Source organism: Canis lupus, chromosome 26, assembly GCF_011100685.1.
Source record: "Canis lupus familiaris isolate Mischka breed German Shepherd chromosome 26, alternate assembly UU_Cfam_GSD_1.0, whole genome shotgun sequence".
Classification (NCBI taxonomy): Eukaryota; Metazoa; Chordata; class Mammalia; order Carnivora; family Canidae; genus Canis; species Canis lupus.
The window spans coordinates 16,210,960-16,233,998 of NC_049247.1; the positions used below are offsets into that span (position 1 = coordinate 16,210,960).

Here is a 23,039-nt window from a genome sequence, read left to right on the forward strand (position 1 = left end):
CCTGGGGGAAAGGCAAGACAGATGGCAGGGAGAACTCTTAGGAGGTTACTGCAATAATGCAGGTAAGAAGAAGATGGCGGCCAGAACTCACCCAGTAGAAGCAGGAATGGAGAAAAGAGATAGCTTTGAGAAACATAGGACGACAATCCTACTTCTTTTATTCATTGATTTTTAAATCTATCTTCAATTACACTTCATTTGTATTACAAATGAACAATCAACTGCCAGGTAGCTTAGGATGATTTGTATGTTTTCCCAAACTTCAAAGGTTTAGAGATCTATAAGTAGTCAATAGGTATAATGGAATTCTGGAACTTCATAATCCCAATATAGATCTACGGTACTCTTATCTTGCGGCAGAATTTATTTCCAGACTTAGAAATGTTGAGATTTTAGAAAGATAAAATGGTGTGTATACTTTATATTATGTAACACCCTAAGGTAGGCCTTGGGATATCACCCTGTAATCAAATGCATTCACATTTTGAGGCAAAATATCTGAAAAGTCACACTAAAAGGATGGAAGAGGAGATTCAGGTCAGGTTTTGCTGCCAAGTAAGTAACAAAAGAACCTGAGGTTATTCAGAGCTTCTGGTTATTTCAGATTTGAAGATAAGGGATGGTAGATCTATAATCATATCTTAGTTCCTATGCTAAGTTTGGATATTTATAAGGAAAGTGTACCCTTAGCAAGCATTTTACTCCAAATTACCAACATACTTGAGAAGAGAATGCAGACAAGGAAATAATTACAAGATCCCATCAGCAATACCCAACTGAGCTACAAAGATGGGTGTAAAAATGTTGTTGCAGCCAGATATCAATGTGCTGAGGCAACTAGAACTCTGTACCAGGAACTAAAACTGCTTCTGGGATACTTTTTTTTTTTTTTTTTACTTTAGGAATCTAAATCCCCCAGAACCTAAACAGAACGAATTTTAACCTTGTATAAGTCATGCTACATGTATATCAGAAATAAATGGCACTGTTCAAAAGAATGAGGCAGCTTTGTATGGTATGTGCTGACATGGAAAGATGTCTGGGGTAAATTGCCAAAAGGAAAAAACAAGTTGAAGAGCAAAGAGTAATATATCAAAAAAAAAAAAAAGAGTAATATATCAATTTCATAAGACAAACTATATACATGTGTTCTAAATACAAACATAGAAATTTTTTTCCCATGAGGGTCAGGAAGAACATGCATAACAATTTATTAGGGAAAAGGATTAGAAAGAAAGGTAGGGAACCTTCCCTTCTATTTCATGCTGTTCTGCAGTGTTTGCCTTTTCTTAAAATCACAATGCATTATCACAATTTTTAAAAATTAAAAAATGTTCTCTAGACTTAGTGGTGATCATCTCACAACACAAATACTAACTCATTATGTTGTACACCTGAAACTAACATAATGTATGTCAATTATGACTCAAAAAAAAAAATTTAAAGCAAGATTCAACTCTATTAAAGGTCATAGCAGACTACTCCCAAATAAACAACTTCTCATTATTGCCCTTTAAGCCATGGCTACAATACCCAACAGCAGATGGGGCAGTTTCTAAATGGACTGGCTCTTACTCTTTAGGACAAGGAGAACAGGAAGACACCTGAAAGTAAGGAAAGCAACTCGATGGATCATATGAGCAAGAAGCACATCTAGTTCTACATCTGTGCTGAGTGTCAGCATTGGACTAATTGCAGAGAGAGAGAGAAAGAGAGAGAGAGAGAGAGAAAGACTCACCAGATAAAGGTTATTTTTGTCCTGAAAGGCATACTGTAGCTGGGGGATCCAAGGGCTCATGCTCTGAGATAATATGTTCCGTTCTTCCTCAAAAAATGAAACCTAGGGGAAAAAGAAACTCTTTAGACAATTGTAATAGCATTGGGGTAGGGTGGGGAGAATGTTCTATCCTCTCCCTGTGAGCCTAAACTGCTGTCCCTAGTTGAAAGAAAAGAAAAGAAAGAAAAGAAAAGAAAAGAGAGAAAGAAAGAAAGAAAGACCATCCTTTAGCCCAGCACTCCACAAATTTCACTCATTTGCCTACTTTGCTCACCATTTTTTGCCAGATCTGTATGTTATCTATCCAATTATTAACTCCTCTCCTTAAAGTCAATTCACTTCTTTTAAATCTAAATATCTTTCTCTTTCTTTCCTTCTTCACCTCCTCTCCCTGAACCATTCAGGCCTAAAGCCATTAGGTGGAGCAGAACAAGGTAGGCATCCAGGACAGGTGGTAGGGAGAGAGGGCCACAGTAGCCCAGAACAAGATGCCAGGCCCACGCAGGGTGGGGAGAGCACTGATCATGTGTGGGAGCAGTCCAATACCAGATATCAAGGGCCCACTAGGGTGAGGAAGGCATCTACACACAGGGATGGCCTGGAACTGGGCATTGGAGCCCACCCATGGGAGCAGTGGCAACAAAGACAGTACACTGGATGCACACAGATGTATAAAATAAGCTAAAATATTGAGGGAAGAGAAGAGAGCTATAAGCACAGGAAGGGTGGACACTAGAATAAACTCAGTGAAGTTGGATTGGACTTGACGGTATTGATGTGGACACATGGTTTTTCAATATACAGAGATAGAGAAATAAATATAGATGTAAATGGGTGTGTGTGTGTGTATGTGTGTGCAAGCATACTCGTGCACAGACAGGTGTATTTAATACCTGTATGTGTATTTCCTGGCTCTGTTCACTGAAAGGGGGGTCTGGAAGCAGTGATACCCCAACAGCACCAAGGGCACCTAGTACCTAGATCTCGGCGTCTAAATACCATCTTACACTGAAAGTTATTTTTCAAAGAGGAGATTATGAGGATCCCTAGGGGGCGCAGCAGTTTGGCGCCTGCCTTTGGCCCAGGGCGCGATCCTGGAGACCCGGGATCGAATCGCACACGAATCCCACATCGGGCTCCCGGTGCATGGAGCCTGCTTCTCCCTCTGCCTGTGTCTCTGCCTCTCTCTCTCTCTCTCTCTCTCTCTCTCTCTCTCTGACTATCATAAATAAATAAAAATTTATAAAAAAAAAAAAAAAACAAAGAGGAGATTATAGGTGTGGGGCAGACAAGAGCCTGAACATCTTGTACCATAAAAAGGGACAACTCAAGATAGGGAAGTGTCAAAAGACGCAAAAAACAACCCGAAGACACTATCATGGCCCAACATATGGGACAATTTGAGTAAAAATCCATAATGACAATAATGGCTTGTGACTCACTGACTTAAGCAGGAAAATGCAAGTCTACACAGCTATAAATTAATAAATTGGAAATTTTATGAGAAACAGGTGCTTCCACAGCTTGAAAACACTTCCCTACAGAATACTTATGAAATGGCAAAGCAGAAAGGGGCACCCCATGATGAGGCATGGCAGATACCTAAGTGAATGTCGATGTGAATGTGACAAATGGAAACAAAGTCACCCGTTGGGATGCAATGAGAAGAGCAGAGTGTCTTGTCTGTGATTTTCCTGCCAAAGATCTAGCACTTGAACCTAAACATGAGCAACATTAGATATATCTATATTATACAAAATAACTGGCCTGTAATCTTCAGAATCAGAATCACCAAGGTCATGAGAGTCCAGGGAAAACTGAGAAGCTGTTCCAGGTTGAAAAAGGCTAAAAAGACAAGACAACTAAAAATGCTATGTGTGATCCTGAGCTGGACTGTTTTGTTCTAAATGGCCATGAAACGACCAGTGCAACATGACTGGGTCTGAAGATTAGACAGCACTAATACAGCACGGTTTCTTTCTAATTTTGATGGTTGTATTGTGGTCCACCGGACAGCATCCCTATTGTAGGAAATGCACACCGGACATCTTCAGAGGGATGGGGAATCAAGTTGGCAACAGATTTTCAAATGGCTCAGGAAGAAAACAATGATTCATACTTTGAGATAGTTTTCCATGACAAGTTGGCTAGGCTATAGCACCCAGCTATTCAATCACACACTCATCTAGGTGTTTCTGCGAAAGTATTTTGTAGCTACGCTCTATATGGTCAACATCTTCAATCCACTGACTTTAGTAAAGGAGATGATCTGGGTGAGCCACAGCCGTTCAGTTGAAAGAACAAAAGTGAGGCTTCCCTGAGAAAGAAGAAATTCTGCGTCGAGATTCCATTATCAGGTCTTGCCCAAGAGTTTCCAGTTCATTGGCCTGCCCTCCAGATTTCAGACTTCCCAGTCTTACAATCAGGTAGGTCATACATGTACACATTATGTATGTATTTCAAGATGTATAGGTACATATATTCAATGGGTATACATATATAATACATATATACAAAATATATATTATAGAACCTTATATAATTGCATAGAATTACATTCTATGATATATATACTGTACTTGCAACTTTTCTATAGATTTGTGACTTTCAAAATAAAAATAATGTAGCTTTAAATATACCTTCTTCCATTTAGTTCTGACAATAACACCTGTACAACTCCCAGGCATTGATATGCTACTTAATATTAAACCAGTAAACATTTCAAAATAGTTTTGTCCAGGTACTACCTAAAATCATCTTGCATACCACCAGTGATGTATGTAACACATCTGGGGAATAACCACACAGCTCCCATAATCTCCTGCACCTGATCTATGATCGCTCTGCTTTCCTGGCTCATAAAATGTATTCCATGAAGGTTGGCTGAACTGAAAAACCCACGCCTTTACTTGCTCGCCCGGGATTCTTCATCTGACCCCTGAAGCTTCCATTAAAATAAACAGTCTCTGAGGACTCATCTGGTTCTCAGCAGAGCCCAGGCAGGTGTGCTGACCTCTCCTAGTGTTGCTTACAGGATGTTGCCTCTCCTGTCTCCTTCTCCGGCATTTCCTTCCATTCACTCCTGGTGCTAGTTTTTCTCTTTTCATGCCCTTAAATCCCAAAGCCTTGCCATGGCTCAATTAAAGACTCTACTTTCCTTCCTGTTCACTCTCTTAAGGAATGGTTAGGTAGCTTTCATTAGCTCCTTGTGTGTCTGATTTTTTTTTTTTTTTTTTTTTTTTTTTTTTTTTTTTTTTTATTTTTTTTTTTTTTTTTTGTGTGTCTGATTTTTAAAAGCCCCAAGCCCACACAGCACACCTGTGTGGCTCCATCGGTTAAGCCTCTGCCTTCAGCTCAGGTCATGATCCCAGACTCCTGGGATCAAGTCCTGCATCAGGCTCCCTGCTCAGCAGGGAGTCTGCTTCTCCCTCTGCCTCTTGCCCTGATCATTCTCGCTCTCTCTTGCTCTCTCTCAAAAAAAAAAATAAATTTTTAAAAATAAATAAATAATTTTTGTAAATAGAAAAATAGAAATCCCCAGCCCACACCTCACACAAGGTCATTGTAAGTCATTCACCTGAAGGAAAGCATACCTATGTGAGCATCTCTTTTGCTTGCCTAAGGTATAGTACATTAGATTGTTTTCTTTTCACATGCACTATTTCTCATCTAGAACATAAACACTGCAAGGTCAGGACTACATTTAATGCCTCTTCTCAAGGACCTAGAAGCACACCACACAGAATAGCTGCTCAGTAAGTACGTACTGATGATAGGTAGTTGCTTAGGTATTGGGAGGTTGAGTGAGCATCTCCCATTCCTCCCTTTCAAATGATTTGCAACAGCCTGTCATTTCTCCTTTCTGCGAAGTTGCTCGCATTTCACTGCTAAACACAGGCTACATCATTCTTGGGACTCTGACAAGCAGCTTCCTGCATTCTACTGCTCCTTTGACTGAAGGCCACTCAAAGACACTAAGTCCTTAGACTCTGATGCCAACCTCCTCATTCCAAAAGTATAAATGATCCCCAGCCACCTCACCAAGTAAACTGCCATTCCAAAAAACAGTTCTTGGAGGAATGGAGAGTTACCATTTCATAAGTACAGAGTTTCTATTTGGGATGATGAGAAAGTTCTAGAAATAGATAGTGGTTATGGTTGCACATCACACTGTAAATGCACTTAAGACCAGTGAATTGTACCCAGTGGCACCTGGGTGGCTCAATTGGTTAAGCATCTGCCTTCAGCTCAGGTCCTGATCCCAGAGTCCTAGGATCAAGCCCCACTTAGGCTCCCTGCTCAACGTGGAGTCTGCTTCTCCCTCTGCCTCTGAACCTCCCCCTAACTTGGGCACACACTCTCTCTCTCAAGTAAATAAATAGAATCATTTTTTTTAAAGGATTAAAACAGGGCAGCCCTGGTGGCGCAGCGGTTTAGCGCCGTCTGCAGCCCGCGGTGTGATCCTGGAGACCCGGGATCGAGTCCCACATCAGGCTCCCTGCATGGCGCCTGCTTCTCCCTCTGCCTGTGTCTCTGCCTCTCTCTGTGTGTCTCTATGAATGAATAAATAAAAGATTTTAAATAAATAAATAAGTAAATAGGATTAAAACAGTAAATGTTGGGCAGCCTGGGTGGCTCAGTGGTTTAGCGCCGCCTTCAGCTCAGGGCGTGATCCTGGAGACCCGGGATCGAGTCCCGCATCGACTCCCTACATGGAGCCTGCTTCTCCCTCTGCCTGTCTGCCTGCCCCTCTCTCTCTCTCTCTCTCTCTCTCTCTCTCTCTCTCTCTGTGTCTCTCATGAATAAATAAAATATTTTTTAAAAAACAGTAAATGTTATGTATATTTTGCCACAATCAAAAAAAGGTTCTTCATATTTCCCATATTACCCCCTCCCCAGCCAAATGCCTTATTTCTCCCCATTTCCTAGTCCATCTGTTCTAAACTACTCAGAAGAAGAAAAAAAACCACACACATCTGTATAGCATTCTAGTACTCAAACCTCCAGAACATCACACACACACTTCCACCTGCCACGCTCCTGTCACGCCTCTCTGCCCAGAATCTACATTCCCTCTCAGCGGTGTGAACCTCCCCTGGCTGTCCCTGGCTCACCCACATCTCTCCTCACTCCATAGTTGGTGAATTTGCTAACTGCTCTCCCTTCTGTGATGCTTTAGCTGCTAAGCGCCTGCTTTATACATTTGCATTTTTCCTCCACTTTCCAAAGTTGTTTTTAAACCCTGTAACTAACAGCCATAGAGCTTCAATTCCTTCTGTGGGCTTCCCACAGAGCCGGGTACATTATCGGACACATGATGTGCGCTCGGACATCTGTAACTAATAAATTGCTCTGAACACCAAGGCTGATGACCGTCTCTCTAGAAACTCAGCAAATGAATCGATATGTCTGGAGCAGCAGCCTTGTTTAAAAGAAAGAAAAATACCACAACCAAAAAGAGAAGTTCCTACCTCTCTTAAACAAGCAATACCCTAGCCATACACCAATGTTATTTAATTTCTTCAAAAGCCTGTTTTAAAATCAAATGCATATGCCCACAACGCAAATAAAGAAAATGTGCTCAAAAGCAAATACTGCCTAACTCCACGATATGCATATCTTGAAATCCCCAGCTAACGATCATCAAAGGTCATCTTAAATTCATTAGTTAAAAGGCCACGTTGATTCTGAATAAAATACAACTATGGAAACATGATAAATAAATCAAGGGGAGCTTGTGAGCCTTCAAAATGAGTCAGTATCAGTTCAAGAAGAAAAGCTGAGAACCTGAGAGATCTTTCTGCAACCATAATTAACCAGAGCCACCAAGGAAAACTTGTGGGATCCCAGATGTCAATTCAGCAGATTACTGCCTCTGCAGTAAACATTCCGGCACAGAAAGGGGAAAGGGCATGGTGTTAAAATGCTCCTACCTGCTCTTGGGCCAACAAGGTCTTCTTCTTCATGACTTTCATGGCATAGATATCTCCGGTGGCTCGCTCTCTTACCACCTGCACTTCAGCAAAGTGACCACAACCCACAAGACTTCGGACTTCAAAGTCCTTTGCTGAAGGCTGGAGCTCCTGTAATTCAGCTATGGTGTCGGAATCTGCAAGAGATGGAAGAGTTGCTCCCAGGTAAGTAAAGCATTTCAAATACATGCATCTTTATGAAAGCAAAAAAAAAAAAAAAAAAGAAGAAGAAGAAAAAGTGTTCCTATGTGTTCCCTCACTGTCAAAAGACATTTAGTCACTTTCTCATCCGTCATGAATAATTATAAAATCAGCACAAAAGTGTTTTTATATGTTAAAATTAAGGGCTCCAGAAATTCCAAAGCAGTTTCCATGGTAGCTATAATTTGAATCCTGTAGACTCAGAAAATAGGAGGAGAACACAAATCATGCTTTTCCTCCTCCTCTCCGAAGGCTGTAGGGCAGTGTTTGGTCAAACATGTTTATCAGCATTTAGATTGGTTTATAATGTGATGTAAGCAACATGATTCCCATCTCAATCAACTTTGGAGCTGACTGCAAGATCATTCCATGCTAAGTGTGTTCTGCACAGTTTTATCCCACTAACCCATCTCCCTTGGACTGTGTGGGTAATACCTCCTCTTTCTCTTAATACATAGAGGTTCCACAAAACAAACAAACAAAAATGGAGCCCTGACATTTGCAATGTGGAGTTGACAGGGCACATGTCTAGAAGGGTTTACAACTAACTTTTTCTTAGCATATAGTCTTCTTTTTCAAGTGCAGTTTCTCAGTACCTTACTCCACTCAGGCTGTTACATCAAAACACCATAGATGAGGTGGCTTCAACAACAGTTATTTATTTCTTACAGTTCTGGAGGCTGGGGAGCCCAAGATTAAGGTACTGGTAGATTAAGTTCCTGGTGGGAACCCACTTTCTGGCTTACAGACAGCTACCTTCTCACTATATACTCACAAGATGGAGAGAGAGGGGACCCTGGTCTCGCTTCTTCAAAGGCCAACAGTTCACTCTGGGAGGCCCCACCTTCATGACTTCATCTAAATATAATTACTTCCCCAAAGGCTCTCCCTTCATATAACCACCATATTGGAAATTAGAGCCTCAACATTTGAATATGTACGGGGACACGAACATTCAGTCCATAATAGGCGGAGATCCTCAATGTATGATGTGTGGATTTGGAATCTACCGTATATTTATTGACACTATTCTGGGACATCACTGGATATGCAATGACTCTAAGGATCTGAAAGAATAGAGCACAACAGCTGTATCTGACTAAAAAATTCAATCCTTCACATTATAGAGAAACAGGGGTTACATGCCAAAGGAAGACAAGAGGAACGCATAATCAAAATTAACTTGGAGGGCAGCCCCAGTGGCGCAGCGGTTTAGCGCCGCCTGCAGCCCGGGGTGTGATCCTGAAGACCCAGGATCGAATCCCGCATCAGGCTGCCTGCATGGAGCCTGCTTCTCCCTCTGCCTGTGTCTCCGCCTCTCTCTCTCTCTCTCTCTCTCTCTCTCACTCTCTCTCTCGCTCGTTCTGTGTGTCTCTATGAATAAATAAATAAAATCTTTAAAAAATAATTAAAAAAACAAAATTAACTTGGAGAATCCCTCAGAAAGGTCCCACGATGAAGACCAAGAGACTCTTGAATTCCCATGTGGACACTAAAGCCCTCGGAGCCCTAGAGCGGGTTGCCATTTCTACAGTTGCACATGAGATAAAGCTGGGAGCTACATTCTAGAGTTACAGGGGCACCTGGGTGGCTCAGTGGTTGAGCATCTGCCTTTGGCTCAGATCATGATCCTGGGGTCCTGGGGTCCTGGGATCGAGTCCCACATAGGGCTCCCCATGGGGAGCCTGCTTCTCCCTCTGCCTCTCTCTCTCTGTCTCTCTCTCTGTTTCTCATGAATAAATAAATAAAATCTTTAAAAGAAATAAAATTTTTAAAAAATAGAGCTACAGTCAGCTTGGCAAGTTAGTCACACAATCAGAGGAAATGGGGGAAAGCCATTTCATACCTAGAGTTGCTGAGCAGCTTATTGATAAATTAGTAAATGCAATTTTAATTGCTACCCACCCTCTTTCTTTGAGGCATGGGTGGAGCTGAATTCACTTGGATCAAAGGCACACATGATGAACTCCACCGCACTAACTACCTTCCCACCCACAGACCATACCTCTCTCTTCAGCCAGTCACCCTGAGAAACACCTCCCTTTGGTCCCTGGGGGAATGAGGCAAAAGTGATGGGTAGATCTGGATAAATTCACCATGACCATTGTAAAAGATACATCTAAAGTGCCTTCATGGAGAATTCCATGCAGAAGGAAAGTTGAAAGCTGCACAATATTTTCCTTTTGCCCTGACATCCCTATGCCCTATCCTGTCTTTCTTTCCTGCCCTTCTTCCAAGTTTCTTTCAGATCAAGTACTTGAGTTTTGAATTATAATACCCCAAATACACTGGCTTGCAACTTTCTGGGTTGAATCTGATTTTATTATTGCTTGCAGACAAAGCCTCTCTCGATCCCCTACTGGGCCTTAGGTCCCTAGGTAGTTTCTAGCATTTGTCCAACTTAACTATGGATCTGCGGCTGGTAACCACTAGGCATTTCAATCACACAAGTAAACAAACATCGATAGGCAAAGACTCCCACAACTTCCCTCCATACCGGTAGCATCTGTGACTGCAAAACCAAAGCACACTTCAGCCCTGCACACTGTTAGTTACAGCATGTAAGGACTGAATATTGAGGTGGAAACAAAGACCCAAAGCACTATAATGAAAATGCAGTCAAAGCACAGCCTTGTCAGATAAACATTTGGACCGAGGGGCAAAAGCCAACACAGCTGAGTATATCCCTTCCTCTTCTGAAATTCAGTCAATTCAACATCTCAATTTCTAGGAATTTGTCCTTCACAGAAACATGAACAGATGTGCTTGAAAAAGACACACACAGCAAGATACCCATCATGAGCACTGCATGTAGGAGAAAAATAACCAGAAATGACCTAATGGTCCATGGGCACCTCGGTGGCTCAGTTAAATGTCTGCCTTCAGCTCCAGGATCCTAGGATCCTGGGGTCCTGGGATTGAGCCCCAGGTTGAGCCGACCTCCCTGCTCAGCAGGGAGTCTGCTTCTCCCTCTCTGCCTCTCCTCATCCCTGTTTGTGCTCTCCCCTATTCTCACCATCTCTCTCTCTCAAATAAATAAAATCTTAAAAAAAAAAAAAAAAAAAGATGACCTAAAGCTCCATCAACAGGAAAATGGCATCGACCTAAAGTTCATTCACATAAAAGAATATTAGGCACAGGGAGTAGCTCAATCTCCACTAGAATATACAATCTTTAAGAGCAGGGATTTGGGGGACGCCTGGGTGGCTCAGCAGTTGAGCATCTGCTTTCAGCTTAGAGCGTGATTCTGGTCCAGGAATCAAGTCCCACATCAGGCTCCCTATGAGGAGCCTGCTTCTCTCTCTGCCTTTCTCTCTGTGTCTCTCATGAATCAATAAATAAAATCTTTAAAAAAAGAGCAGGGATTTTTGTGCATTTTGATCATTACTGTAAACTCAGTACCCAAAACGGAACCTGGCACATAGCAAATGCTCCATAAATATTTGTTGAGTAAATATATTGCTATGTGAGCAAAGCTAGTAGCAAAATATTACATCTATCAAAAGAGTGATGTTAGAACATACATGGAAAAGGTTAATTGCTAGAGCTGGTTGACTGACACACAGGAGTTCATTACACTATTCTCTTTCCCTTGAGACATGCTTGAAAATTTCCATAATAAATATTTTATAAAGACAAAAAAAGCTGCAATATTATGCACTGAACTGGTAACAGTAGTTATCTCAAATAGAGGAGATTTTGAGGGATATTCTCTCATTTTGACCTTTTATATATAACTTTGTACTCTATTTACAATTAGGAAGAAAAAATTTTTAAATATATAATTCACCTATAAGCACTACAGTTGTGAACACACAGAAGCTTTTGCTTACAGTAAACATAGCTAAAAGAGCATAAGACTGCAGCTACTGTCAAATCACCAAAAATAGTCCAATTTCAACAATTATCAACACTTGCGTGTTTAATATCAGTTTATTTTTTAGACAAATTCTATAATACAATGTTTAAGATTTTGCCACTTTGTTCACTTAGCAATGTAGTCATTTGACCAATATTTACTCAATATCTACCAAGTGCCAAACATTGTTTTAGGCACTGGGAATAGAACAGTAATTAAGAAACAAAAATCTTGAAGCACCTAGGTGGCTCACTCAGTGAAATGTCTGCCTACAGCTCAGATCATGATCTCAGGGTCCTGGGATCAAGCCCCACATCAGGTTCCCAGCTCAGTAGAGCGTCTGCTTCTCCCTCTCTCTCTCTGCCCCTCCTACTGCTCATGCTCATACTGTGTGTCTCTCTCTCAAATCAATAAAGTCTTCATTTATTGGAAAGGAAGAAAGAATCTAAATCTTTAGAAAGAGGGAGAGGGAGAAAAGGAGAAAGAGAGAGAGAGAGAAAAAGAGAAAGAGAAAAGAGAGAAAGAAAGAAAGATCTCTCAAAATGCAGGTTCCCTGCTCCCTGCCCTCCTCTAGCTGGGACCCCACTACAGGGCTATACCCTCCATCTCATTCCTCCAACAGTCCCCAAAGAAAATCTCCATCTCTATGACAAGATTCAAGAAACTTATGCAGTAGCAGCTGTTGGGGCCTTCTTCCCATGTGAAATCAAAACTCACATTCCAAAACAGAAACTCAAAAGAAGAAAGAAAAAAAATAAATAAATAAACAGCCATACTAATGTAATCACCCTTTTTTAATCCACAGCCTCTCAGCCATACCCTCCAGGAAGCCTCTCCAAAACTACAAAATAGTTCCTTACAAGAGAATTCTATTAGAAAAAGCTACATTTCTCTAAGCCTAAGCCCCTGATTACTGAATGAGTCTGGAAGATCTACTACTTGAAAGTAACCAGGGGGCAGGGCACCTGGGTGGCTCAGTTGGTTGAGCATCCAACTCATGCTTTTGGCTCAGGTCATGATCTCAGGGTCATGGGCTGGAGCCCTGTGTCAGGCTCTGTGCTCAGCGGGGAATCTACTTAAGGATTCTCACTGTCCCTCTCCCCTGTTCATGCTCTCACTCTATTTTTTTTAATATTTATTTATTTATTTATTATTTATGATAGACTTAGAGAGAGAGAGAGAGAGAGAGAGAGATGCAGAGACACAGGAGGAGGGAGAAGCAGGCTCCATGCCAGGAGCCCGATGCGGACCCGATCCCAGGACTCCAGGATCGCGCCCTGGACCAAAGGCAGGCGCCAAACCACTGAGCCATCCAGGGATCCCCTCTCACTCTAAATAAATAAATAAATAAATCTTTTTTAAAATAAATAAAGTAACCAGAGGGGCAGATCCCAGATTGATGAAAGTGCCTGTAGATGGCTTGATAAATTAGTTTCATAATTTCCCCTCCCCTCCCACTCCCTACTTGAAAATTTAAATACTCAAGAAAGGTAGGAGTTTATTCAAACAAATAGGGAATAATGAAAAGTATCCAAAATACATTTTAAAATTAAAGATACAAAAAAAATAAATAAAAATCAAATTAAATTAAAGATACACAATGTATTAAATGTACGTTGAGGTTGATGGCTATGTGGTGAACATTTATTATCTCTTATGTGTCAGGCCACATAAGCCTGGTCTGTGCACTAGTTCATTCAATCCCCAAACAACCTTATGAGATAAGCATTTTCCTCATTTTGCAGATCAGGAAACAGAAGAGACAAGGTACACATAAACCCCAAAGCTCACTGTGGTGGATCTACACTGATTTTTATCTACTCAAAACTCCCAGCTCCTTTGGGCCCTTGCAATTTCTCTCATTTCATCAGACCCTGGTAATCAGGGTGCACTGAACCCCTGAGCACCCAGATGAGATCATCAACTTCATATCCTAGCCCAGTACCTGATCAAGGGATAGACAGATGGTTTAGAGCAGAGCCAATTAGAATCTTTCCTGGGGATTGTATTAATATAGACAGTGGAAGATAAACCTTGCACAGGGTGTGGTAGCCAATCTCCAAAGATGGTGCCCAATGAATCACACACCTCCTAGAATTCACGCCCTTGTATAGTTCCCTGACACATGGAATCTGGGCGGCCCTATGACTCACTTCAAACAACAGAATGCAGCCCAAGAGATCCTAATGTCCCTTCCATGCCTAAGCCCTAAGAAGTCCTGGCAACTTCCACTTTGGTGCTTTTGGAAACCCTGAGCTGGGGATCCCTGGGTGGCGCAGCGGTTTAGCGCCTGCCTTTGGCCCAGGGCGCCATCCTGGAGACCTGGGATCGAATCCCACGTCGCACTCCCGGTGCAAGGAGCCTGCTTCTCCCTCTGCCTGTGTCTCTGCCTCTCTCTCACTGTGTGCCTATCATAAATAAATAAAAATTAAAAAAAGAAAAAAAAAAAAAAAGAAACCCTGAGCTGCCACGTGAGTCAACATCTCTGCTAGAGACCATGTAGATCAGAGGTCAGTGAGTTTTTTCTTGAAGGGCAAGAGAGTAAATATTTTAGGCTTTGTGGGCCATATAGTCTCCATCACCACGACTCAAACGCCTCATAATGAGTATATAAACACGTAGGCAAGGCTAACAACATTCCAGTAAAACTTTGTTTACAAAACAGGTCTCCCAGGCTATGGTTGGCTGACCCTTGACAGAGAGACCACATGGAGAAGCCACGTAGAGAGCAAGAGGCCGAGACTTCCCAGAAACAGAGAAAGGCCCAATCACCCCCCGAGTCCCAGCTGAGTCTAGCCTTCTGGGCAACTTGCCAGACACTGAGCAAGTCATCTGGGACGTTCTAGACTAGGAGAGTCCTGGGTGCCTACAATCTTAGCCCAAGTCACATGGAGTGGAAAAATCCTAGCTGTGCCCAGTCAATCCCCAGATTCATGAGAGGTAAGACAATGATTACTGTTTTAGGCCACAATAGTTCAGGGTGCCCGGTTACACAGCAAAGTTGTATAAGGGAAGGTTTCTCATACTTGGCACTACTGAAATTTTGGATCAGATAATTTTATGCTGTGGTGGCTATTGTCATTGCAAGAAGGTTAGCATTATCTCTGGCTTCACCCATTAGATGCCGGTAGCACCCTTCCCCTGCTAAGCTGTGACAACAAATAATACCTCCAGACATTGCCAAGAGTCTAGAGAAGGCGAAATCACCACTGGTTGGAAAACACTGATGTAAGGTAATCGAATACAAAACTAGGACTCAGACAGCGGCAGCCAACTCCTCCATCTCAAGGAAGACAAGAACAGGGTGTGGGCACAGCCAATTTATGCCTTTCATAGGGCCGGACACCTTTCCCTTCCTCAGCCCCCTCTTCCATTAAAAAAAAAAGTCAAGGGGCGCCTGGGTGGCTCAGTTAGTTAAGCATCCAAATCTTCATCTCAACTCAGGTCTTGATTTCAGGGTCAAGCCCCTTGATTTCATGAGTTCAAGCCCCATGTCAGGCTCCATGCTAGGTATGGAGCCTACTTAAAAAAAAAAAAAAGAAACTATGAAAAAAGTCAAAATTATATTTTATGATGACATTGTCATAAAGATGAATAAAATCCCAAATCATTATTATTATAACCATATTTTTCGTATTATTTCAAAATTAATTTAACTAGTGAAAAGAGGTTCAATTTATTAAAATTAAATATTGTGGGCTCTAAGCACTGTGCTTGCTATGCCTGTTAGATTATCAGCCCTGAGTGGGTATAAGGATGGAGCCAGTGGACACTGCTTAACAGCTGGAACCAGCTATACCAAAAGTTTAACCCAACCCTAGATTTCTCAGTTTCATGAGCCCTAAATTCACTTTTTGGCCTCAGCTAGTTTGAGTTAAGTTTCTGTCACCTGCAACCATGAGACCTAACTTATCTGGCCTCCTAACTGCAGCAGATAGAAACTGACCTTGAAACTGGGTCTGAAAAAAAAAAAGAAAAAAGAAAGAAACTGGGTCTCTCTTCCTCCAAGCAGAGTTCTTACCCACTACCACCAACCACTAACTCATTTGGCTTCCAGCATCTTTGCAGTTTTCTCTGGCAGAATGGTTTTCAAGAAAAATTTCTCCAAACTTACACTTCCGGACAAAGTTGCTCACGTGCTTGATCTTCATCAGAGCAGGCTGACTGCATTCTCCAAAGAGAACGAAGAGGGCATCTAATATCCCTTCTCGGGAAAGAGGAGACATCTGCTGTTGAGTCAGAAAGGGTGGTTTCCCCTAAAAACAGCAAACAGCAGATGGAGACACTGTCAATAATGAAAAGCTTTGATCAATAACATCCACACAGAGTAAATTACAAGCCACCAACTCTAACTGCTCACGACACACGCTAACAGCACAATTCTGGGGCTTCATTCTTTAAAGCAACATCAATTGAGAGTCATTACGTTATCACTTGTACGATTCCATTACCGTGGATTTCTTCCACCAGCACCTGGGAAGAAAAGCTTCACAAGCATGCCATTAACAAGAAAAGGCTCTTCTTTCTTAACAGTCTGAGGCTCATGGGAACATTTACTCTGGACCCTGCTGGTTACGACATGCATGTTTCCATGTCTCTACAATAGGACACAATGATTGCTACTTCTTTTGAGTGTGCCTGGAGGCTTGCTAATATAACTGCAGTTCCTTTTTTTCTTTTTTTTTAAACGACAATGACCTCCCTTTTTTTTTTTTTTAAAGACTTTATTTATTTATTCATGAGAGACACAGAGAGAGAAGGCAGAGACATAGGCAAAGGGAGAAGCAGGCTCCATGCAGGGAGCCTGATGCAGGACTCAATCCCAGGACCCCGGGATCACACCCTGAGCCAAAGGCAGACACTCAACCACTGAGCCACCCAGCGTCCCAACTGCAGTTTCTTTAATGCTCTCAAACAATCTAGAGTAGTATGGGCAGAGTGACCATTCTAAAGCTGAATTTCTTCATAATCCAGACCAACAGTTGCAAACTGGCAGACTGCATCTAACCCACACAGACATGTTTTGTTGGGCCTGCAGCATTTAAAATAATTTGAATTATCTGCCAATATTGAAAAATAAGGAAATTTTACCCGAAAGAAGGGGTAGGATCTGGGGGTTCTCCTGAAACACTGGAGGATAGAGCCACATTGCCCCACATTCTTTTTTTTTTTTTTTTTTAAGATTTTATTTACTTATTTGTGAGAGACAGAGAGAGAGAGAGGCAGAGGCACAGGTAGAGGGAGAAGCAGGCCCCATGCAAGGAGCCCGATGTGATTGTCCCACATTCTTGTCTGGTGATAAACAGTGGCTCTCGGGTAGCCCTGGTGGCGCAGCGGTTTAGCGCCGCCTGCAGCCCAGGGTGTGATCCTGGAGACCCGGGATCGAGTCCCCCACATCGAGCTTCCTGCATGGAGCCTGCTTCTCCCTCCGCCTGTGTCTCTGCCTCTCTCTCGCTCTCTCTTAATGAATAAATAAATAAATCTTTACAAAAAAAAAAAAAAAACAGTGGCTCTCGAGTGATGCTGCCCCTCTGTGTAGAGAATGTGTTCTGCAGTTCACCGTAGATCTGACTGCCAGTCTTCTATCGGGCCCATGTGACTCACTCATACTCACTGCCTAGCCCCCAAAGACATGAGTTTGCAACCTTTGGTCTAGAGCAATGATCTCCATGTGCATGGGGATCCCTGGGTGGCTCAGTGGTTTAGCACCTGCCTTAGGCCCAGGGCGTGATCCTGGAGTCCCAGGATCGAGTTCCACATCAGGCTCCCTGCATGGAGCCTGCTTCTCCCTGTCTCTGCCTCTGACACTCTCTCTCTCTCTCTCATGAATAAATAAAATCTTAAAAAAAAAAAAAAATGATCTGGGATGCCCGGGTGGCTCAGAGGTTGGGCGCCTGCCTTTGGCCCAGGGCGTGATCCTGGAGTCCCAGGATTGAGTCCCACATCAGGCTCCCTGCATGGAGCCTGCTTCTCCCTCTGCCTACGTCTCTGCCTCTCTCTCTCTGTCTCTCATGAATAAATAAATAAAAATTGTTTTTAAAAAATGATCTCTATGTGCCAGGCTATGGATTGTGTGGTGATATCTCTGCAAAGATGGCCCCCTACAGGCCCTTTATCTCTACATGTGCTTGCCACCACTCCATTAACAATCTATTTCCCCTCCTCTTGAATTTGTCTCTGTGACTTGCTTCAAGCAACAGGTGACACAAGTGACACTGCCCCAGTTCAGGGCAGAGCTCTCAAGGAGGCTAGCAGCTTCTGCTTTTGCTCTTTTGGGAAGCCAGTCGCCATGTAAAAAAGCTTAGGCTAGACCAGGGGTCAGCAAACTATGGTCCATAGGCCAATCTGGCCCCACTGTGTTTTTATAAATAGTTTTATTGGAACACAGCCAGACCCACTCATTTACATATTGTCTGTGGCTGCTTTTGTGCTACAGTGGCAGAGGTGAACAGTTGCAGCTACCCCAAAGCCTAAAATATTTATTATTTAGAAAAGAAAGTTACAAGGCCTGGGTCAGACTACTGGCTAATGAAAGGCCTCATAGAGAAGTCAGCTGGAGGGACACTGAGATGCACCAGCCAGCAGGCAGTGCCCAGATGTTCCAGCCCCAGCCAAGCTCCCAACACAATATGGCCCCTTGAGTGACCCCAGCTGATATCACGGGGTAGAACAGGAAGACTGCCTAGCTGATTCCAAACAACCCACAGAATCAGAAGAAAAAATAAATCGTTACTGCTTTAAACTTTGAGAGTGTTTTCTTACACTGGATAATAGAAACAGGCTGGCTACATTTGAATCACCTGAAGAATTTAGCTACAAAACAACAATAACAAAATACTCTGGTGCTATCCCTGACCTACTGAACAAGAATTTCCCAGTTAGTAGCTTAGAACATGTTTTATCAACAAGCTCACCAAGAGATTCAAGCTTCGGCCAAGTATGAGAAGCCCTGGGCCACAAGCCACCATACCTGTCACTTTAGTTATACTTCTGTCACAAACTCCCAAAAATACCACCATGCTGATGTTTAACAAAGTTCTCCAGTCTGCCACGAAATGAGAAAACATGACCAGCACATGATGACTTATCTATAAGGCTAACTATATTCATATTTTAAAGTGCTCTTTTATTCTGAAATAATGTCTCCTTTCTCTGCTGTTTCTTAAAATGTCCCTTCTTTATAATGAAAGGACCAGAACGTAATAGGCTTTTCTCTATATCTGTTTTTTTATATCCTTTTTACATCTCTTACTTGACAAAATAAAAAGTTGGTTAACCTATGTCAGCCTAGCAAATCTGTGAAATTGCGCTGGCTCAAAAATCTAGAAGTCTCTGACCGCTGACGCAGAACTCCTTGGCAGGTTAAGTATAATGTTAAGTAGAAACTAAGACCCAGTCTAAAGTCCTTACCTAGATGGAAAACAAAATCATTATCCTACCTAAACCTTGTTAAAATTACATTACATGGGAAAAGAACAGTATCCATACCAGGTTAGGCAAATGTTAGGTGTATGGTACGCTTGTGAATAATTGCTTTCCCAGGGACAGGGAAGAACTCATCATGAAAAAAAGATAAACCGGGGATTTACCCCCAACCCTTACTGTTATAATGACATTTAAATATAATACACACTTAATAAACTCTGACATATGCTGGCAGCGTTGCCAGTGGTTACATGCCCAGCCTCTGTTGTCAGAATAAAAATGGAACCTGGCTCTGTCACTTACAAGCTGCGTGATCCTGGGCAAGTCCTTGCCTCCTTCAGTATCTGTCTCTTCCTACTTAAAATGTAAATAAGAATAGTCCTTACGTCCGTTATGAAGCTGAAGTAAGATAATCAGGAGCATGCTGGTTCTGTACCCAGCACATTGGAAGCCACAATTATTATATATGGAGCACAGTATAATGCCTTTAGTCAATTTTGTAATAAATTGGAAAAGTTTTGGAGTTAAATGTAAAGAAACTAAAGCACAGCAGCACTCCAGTCACCTACAGTTAGGGACAAACTATTCATTTTTGAAAAATATCTCATGACTTAAAACCGTAACAGGAATGGTCCTAACACCACAACCTAAGCTTTCGATCTGTCTCCATTCTGAGCTGTTTGGACATTCCCCAATACCAATATTTTTGGGGGAAATGTCATCAAGAAAGTATCAGTATTTATCATTGTACAGGTATCCTTGCATAAACACCTTCCTAAATATAATTATTGCTAAGTAAACATAAATTGATCAGTATTATAACTAATAAGCGCTTAATATAAATTATCTCATTTAATCCTCATGATAACCTTGTGAATTTGGTGCTATAACCTCTATTTGACAGAGTGGCAAATGGATGCAGAGAAGGCAACGGAGTCACCCCAGGTAACACAGCTAACAAGCGCTGGGGCCAGGATTCAAACCCAGCTCGACACCACTACCTATGCTGACCGCCTGACTTGTGAATACATAAATCGAACAAGGATTTCTACATCAACGATGTTTCACCTACGTCAAAAACAAAAGAATTAAAAATCTACTGGGAATTATTTCCTGATATTAAGCTTTAACACTAGTGGGGGGATTGAAAGGCTCTATATCTTGAGCAGACTATGGAGTTTCACAAGTCTGGGTTGTTTTGGTTTTTTTCTTAAATAAAGATCTCTTAGGGGCACCTGGGTAGCTCAGCCAGTTAAGCATCTGCTTTCGGCTCAGATCATGATCTCAGGGTCCTGGGATAGAGCTCCACATCGGGCTCTCGGCTAAGCAGGGAGTCTGTTTCTCCCTCTGCCCCCTCCCCCCTGCTCATGTTCTCCCTCTCTCAAATAAATAAAATATTTTTAAAAAAACAAAGATCTCTTGAATGAAAAGAAATTCTACAGTAATTTTGGCCAAAAGACTGTGTTTTTCTTTCTTTAACAAAAGGACAAACCTTAATACGATGTGTAACATGTGAGAAATGATAAAAATTATCTCACTTTTTTTCTTAAGGATTTTTTTTTAAGATTTTAAGATTTTTTTTTTTTTAAATTCATGAGAAACACAGAGAGGAGAGAGAGGCAGAGACACAGGCAGAGGGAGAAGCAGGCTCTATGCAGGGAGCCCGACGTGGGATTCAATCCCAGGTCTCCAAGATCATGCCCTGGGCCGAAGGCGGCACTAAACCGCTGAGCCATCCGGTCTACCCAAATTATCTCCCTTTAAGGCCAAGTTCAGCTACCCACTCCTAGATTAGCCTCAGCCCTATAATAAGAATAAAAGTGACAAGAAGGTTCCAAGGAAACAAACACAGATGAACAGAGTTGGCAGACTGTTACCTGGAAGAAATGATTCAGCCTGGAGGCCCGGCTGGCAATGGGTTCAGCAGCACCAGCGTCCATTTGATTCCGTGCTCCATACTTGAACTTCAACATCTCCCTAACAGGGAAGAGACATAGAAGGTCAAGTGTTTACTGCCAATTTGAGGACGAACAGCTTGAAAGATCCTATCTTCCTCAAGATGTCAGGGATAGGAAGGTGAAAACCAACCACTATGAAACAAGTCTTGGAAAGTTCAGTCTGGCAATGGACATTACAAAGCGGATTATTTGCCCACTGTAACAAGAGGTAATACACTCATCTGACATATTCTCTTACTTACAAATAAATTTATTATTCTGCTCCGTGGATAATGTAAGCTCCACAAGAGCAGAAACACAGAGCCTGGCAAGTAGCAGGTGCTAATGAAGACTTATTGAAATGAATGATTGAAATAAGCAAATTACACAGTATGTTAGATAGTAATAGGCGCTACAGAGTTCTAAAAAAGAGAGAGGGAAATAAGGGTAATTGGTGTGTGCCCGCATTTTTTTAACAGTGTAGCCACAGTAGACTACACTGAGAAGGTAACGTTTGAAGCAAGTGGGTAAGCAGTGAGCCTTGCTGATGGGCGGGGGAGGCAAGCAAAGCGTGCGGCGCCCAGGAACAGCGGAACAGCCGGGGCCCAAGCACCGAGGCAGGACCTGGGCTTCCCTGACCCCGCCGCGGAGGGGAGAGAGGCTGCAGCACCGGGAAAGGGGCGGGACGCAGGTGACTGCGGATACCGAGAGCGTGAGGGAGGACACTCCAGCAGACGGAACAGCGCAGGAGCACGCAAGGGACCCCACCCGGCTTAAGACGGGTGCAATTCCTTCTGCCCCGGGCACCACCTGCAGACCCTTCGGCTCCCTAGGAGGGGGGCGCGCATCGCCAGCCGAGGGCCACCCCGCGCCCCCGCCCCGGCAGCCCTGGGGGCGGCACCGCCACCCACCCCGCCCACCCCACAGCGGGAAGGAAAGCCGGGACTCGTGTGACTGGAAGCGGCCCTCCCCCCGGCCTCGCAGAGTGGGGTGGGGGGAAATGGGCGTGCGGGATTCGGACTCACGCTCCGCCGACCCCGCCAGTCCGCGTTCTGCTCCGCCCCGCGCCTCCCGCCGCCGCGTTTGAACCTAGCGAACGGCATGGGCGGGTCTCAGCCGTGCCCCAGCCAATCAGAGTGCCCGCTCCTAGGACGACCCTCTGCGTCCCAGCCAGGCCCCACCCAAAGTCCTTAAAAGGAAAGAGGAAGTGGAAGGGAGAACCAATCAGATTGTGTCTTCCTCCGACTCGTGACCAATGGGAAACGGGGAAGGAGAAACCCTGCGGGGCAGCTCCTGGGAGTTTGAAATTGGCGGTTAAGGGATCCCTGGGTGGCGCAGCGGTTTAGCGCCTGCCTTTGGCCCAGGGCGCGATCCTGGAGACGCAGGATCGAGTCCCACGTCGGGCTCCCGGTGCATGGAGCCTGCTTCTCCCTCTGCCTGTGTCTCTGCCTCTCTCTCTCTCTCTCTGTCTCTCTGTTACTATCATGAATAAATTAAAAAAAAAAAAGAAGACTATCATTTAAAAAAAAAAAGAAATTGGCGGTTAAGCAGCATGCTGCGTTTAAGGATGTGTCTGTTTGGGTGTCCAGGATCCCTGGGGAGGTTACGGGGGGGGGGCTCTGTCCTCTGCTTCCATAGCCACCCGCGAGAAGGAAGGCAGCCAGGCTGCTCTGGTCTTCTTTGTTCCTTAAAGTGGCCTAAAGTTGAAGTACTTGTTATTTCGGGAAATCAGGGAGCTGAATGCAGGACTCGATTCCAGGACCCTGGGATCATGACCTGAGCCAAAGACAGACGCTCAACCACTGGGCCACCCAGGTGCCCTGAAAGGACATTTTAAAATCAGTTAAACGCAGGAGATGGAACTATAA

General features: G+C 43.2%; 1 protein-coding gene across 11 annotated transcripts in view; it reads right to left on the bottom strand.

Annotated features, from left to right (window-relative positions):
• Positions 1 to 22,254, bottom strand: part of CIT (citron rho-interacting serine/threonine kinase) — a 165,206-nt gene extending 142,952 nt beyond the window's left edge. For 7 of the 11 annotated variants that reach the window (XM_038575288.1, XM_038575286.1, XM_038575282.1 and 4 more), the window contains exons 1-5: positions 22,197 to 22,254; positions 21,112 to 21,211; positions 15,924 to 16,065; positions 7,711 to 7,886; positions 1,739 to 1,840 (exon numbers count right to left, since the gene is read on the bottom strand). In XM_038575288.1, the coding sequence (XP_038431216.1) occupies positions 1,739 to 1,840; positions 7,711 to 7,886; positions 15,924 to 16,065; positions 21,112 to 21,207 (516 nt within the window). In that variant the 5' untranslated portion in view covers positions 21,208 to 21,211; positions 22,197 to 22,254. Of the gene's footprint in view, positions 1 to 1,738; positions 1,841 to 7,710; positions 7,887 to 15,923; positions 16,066 to 21,111; positions 21,212 to 22,196 lie in introns of those variants that run through there. The other 4 variants (XM_038575287.1, XM_038575283.1, XM_038575284.1 and 1 more) reach the window with 3 other exon arrangements.
• Positions 22,255 to 23,039: the final 785 nt, after the last annotated feature.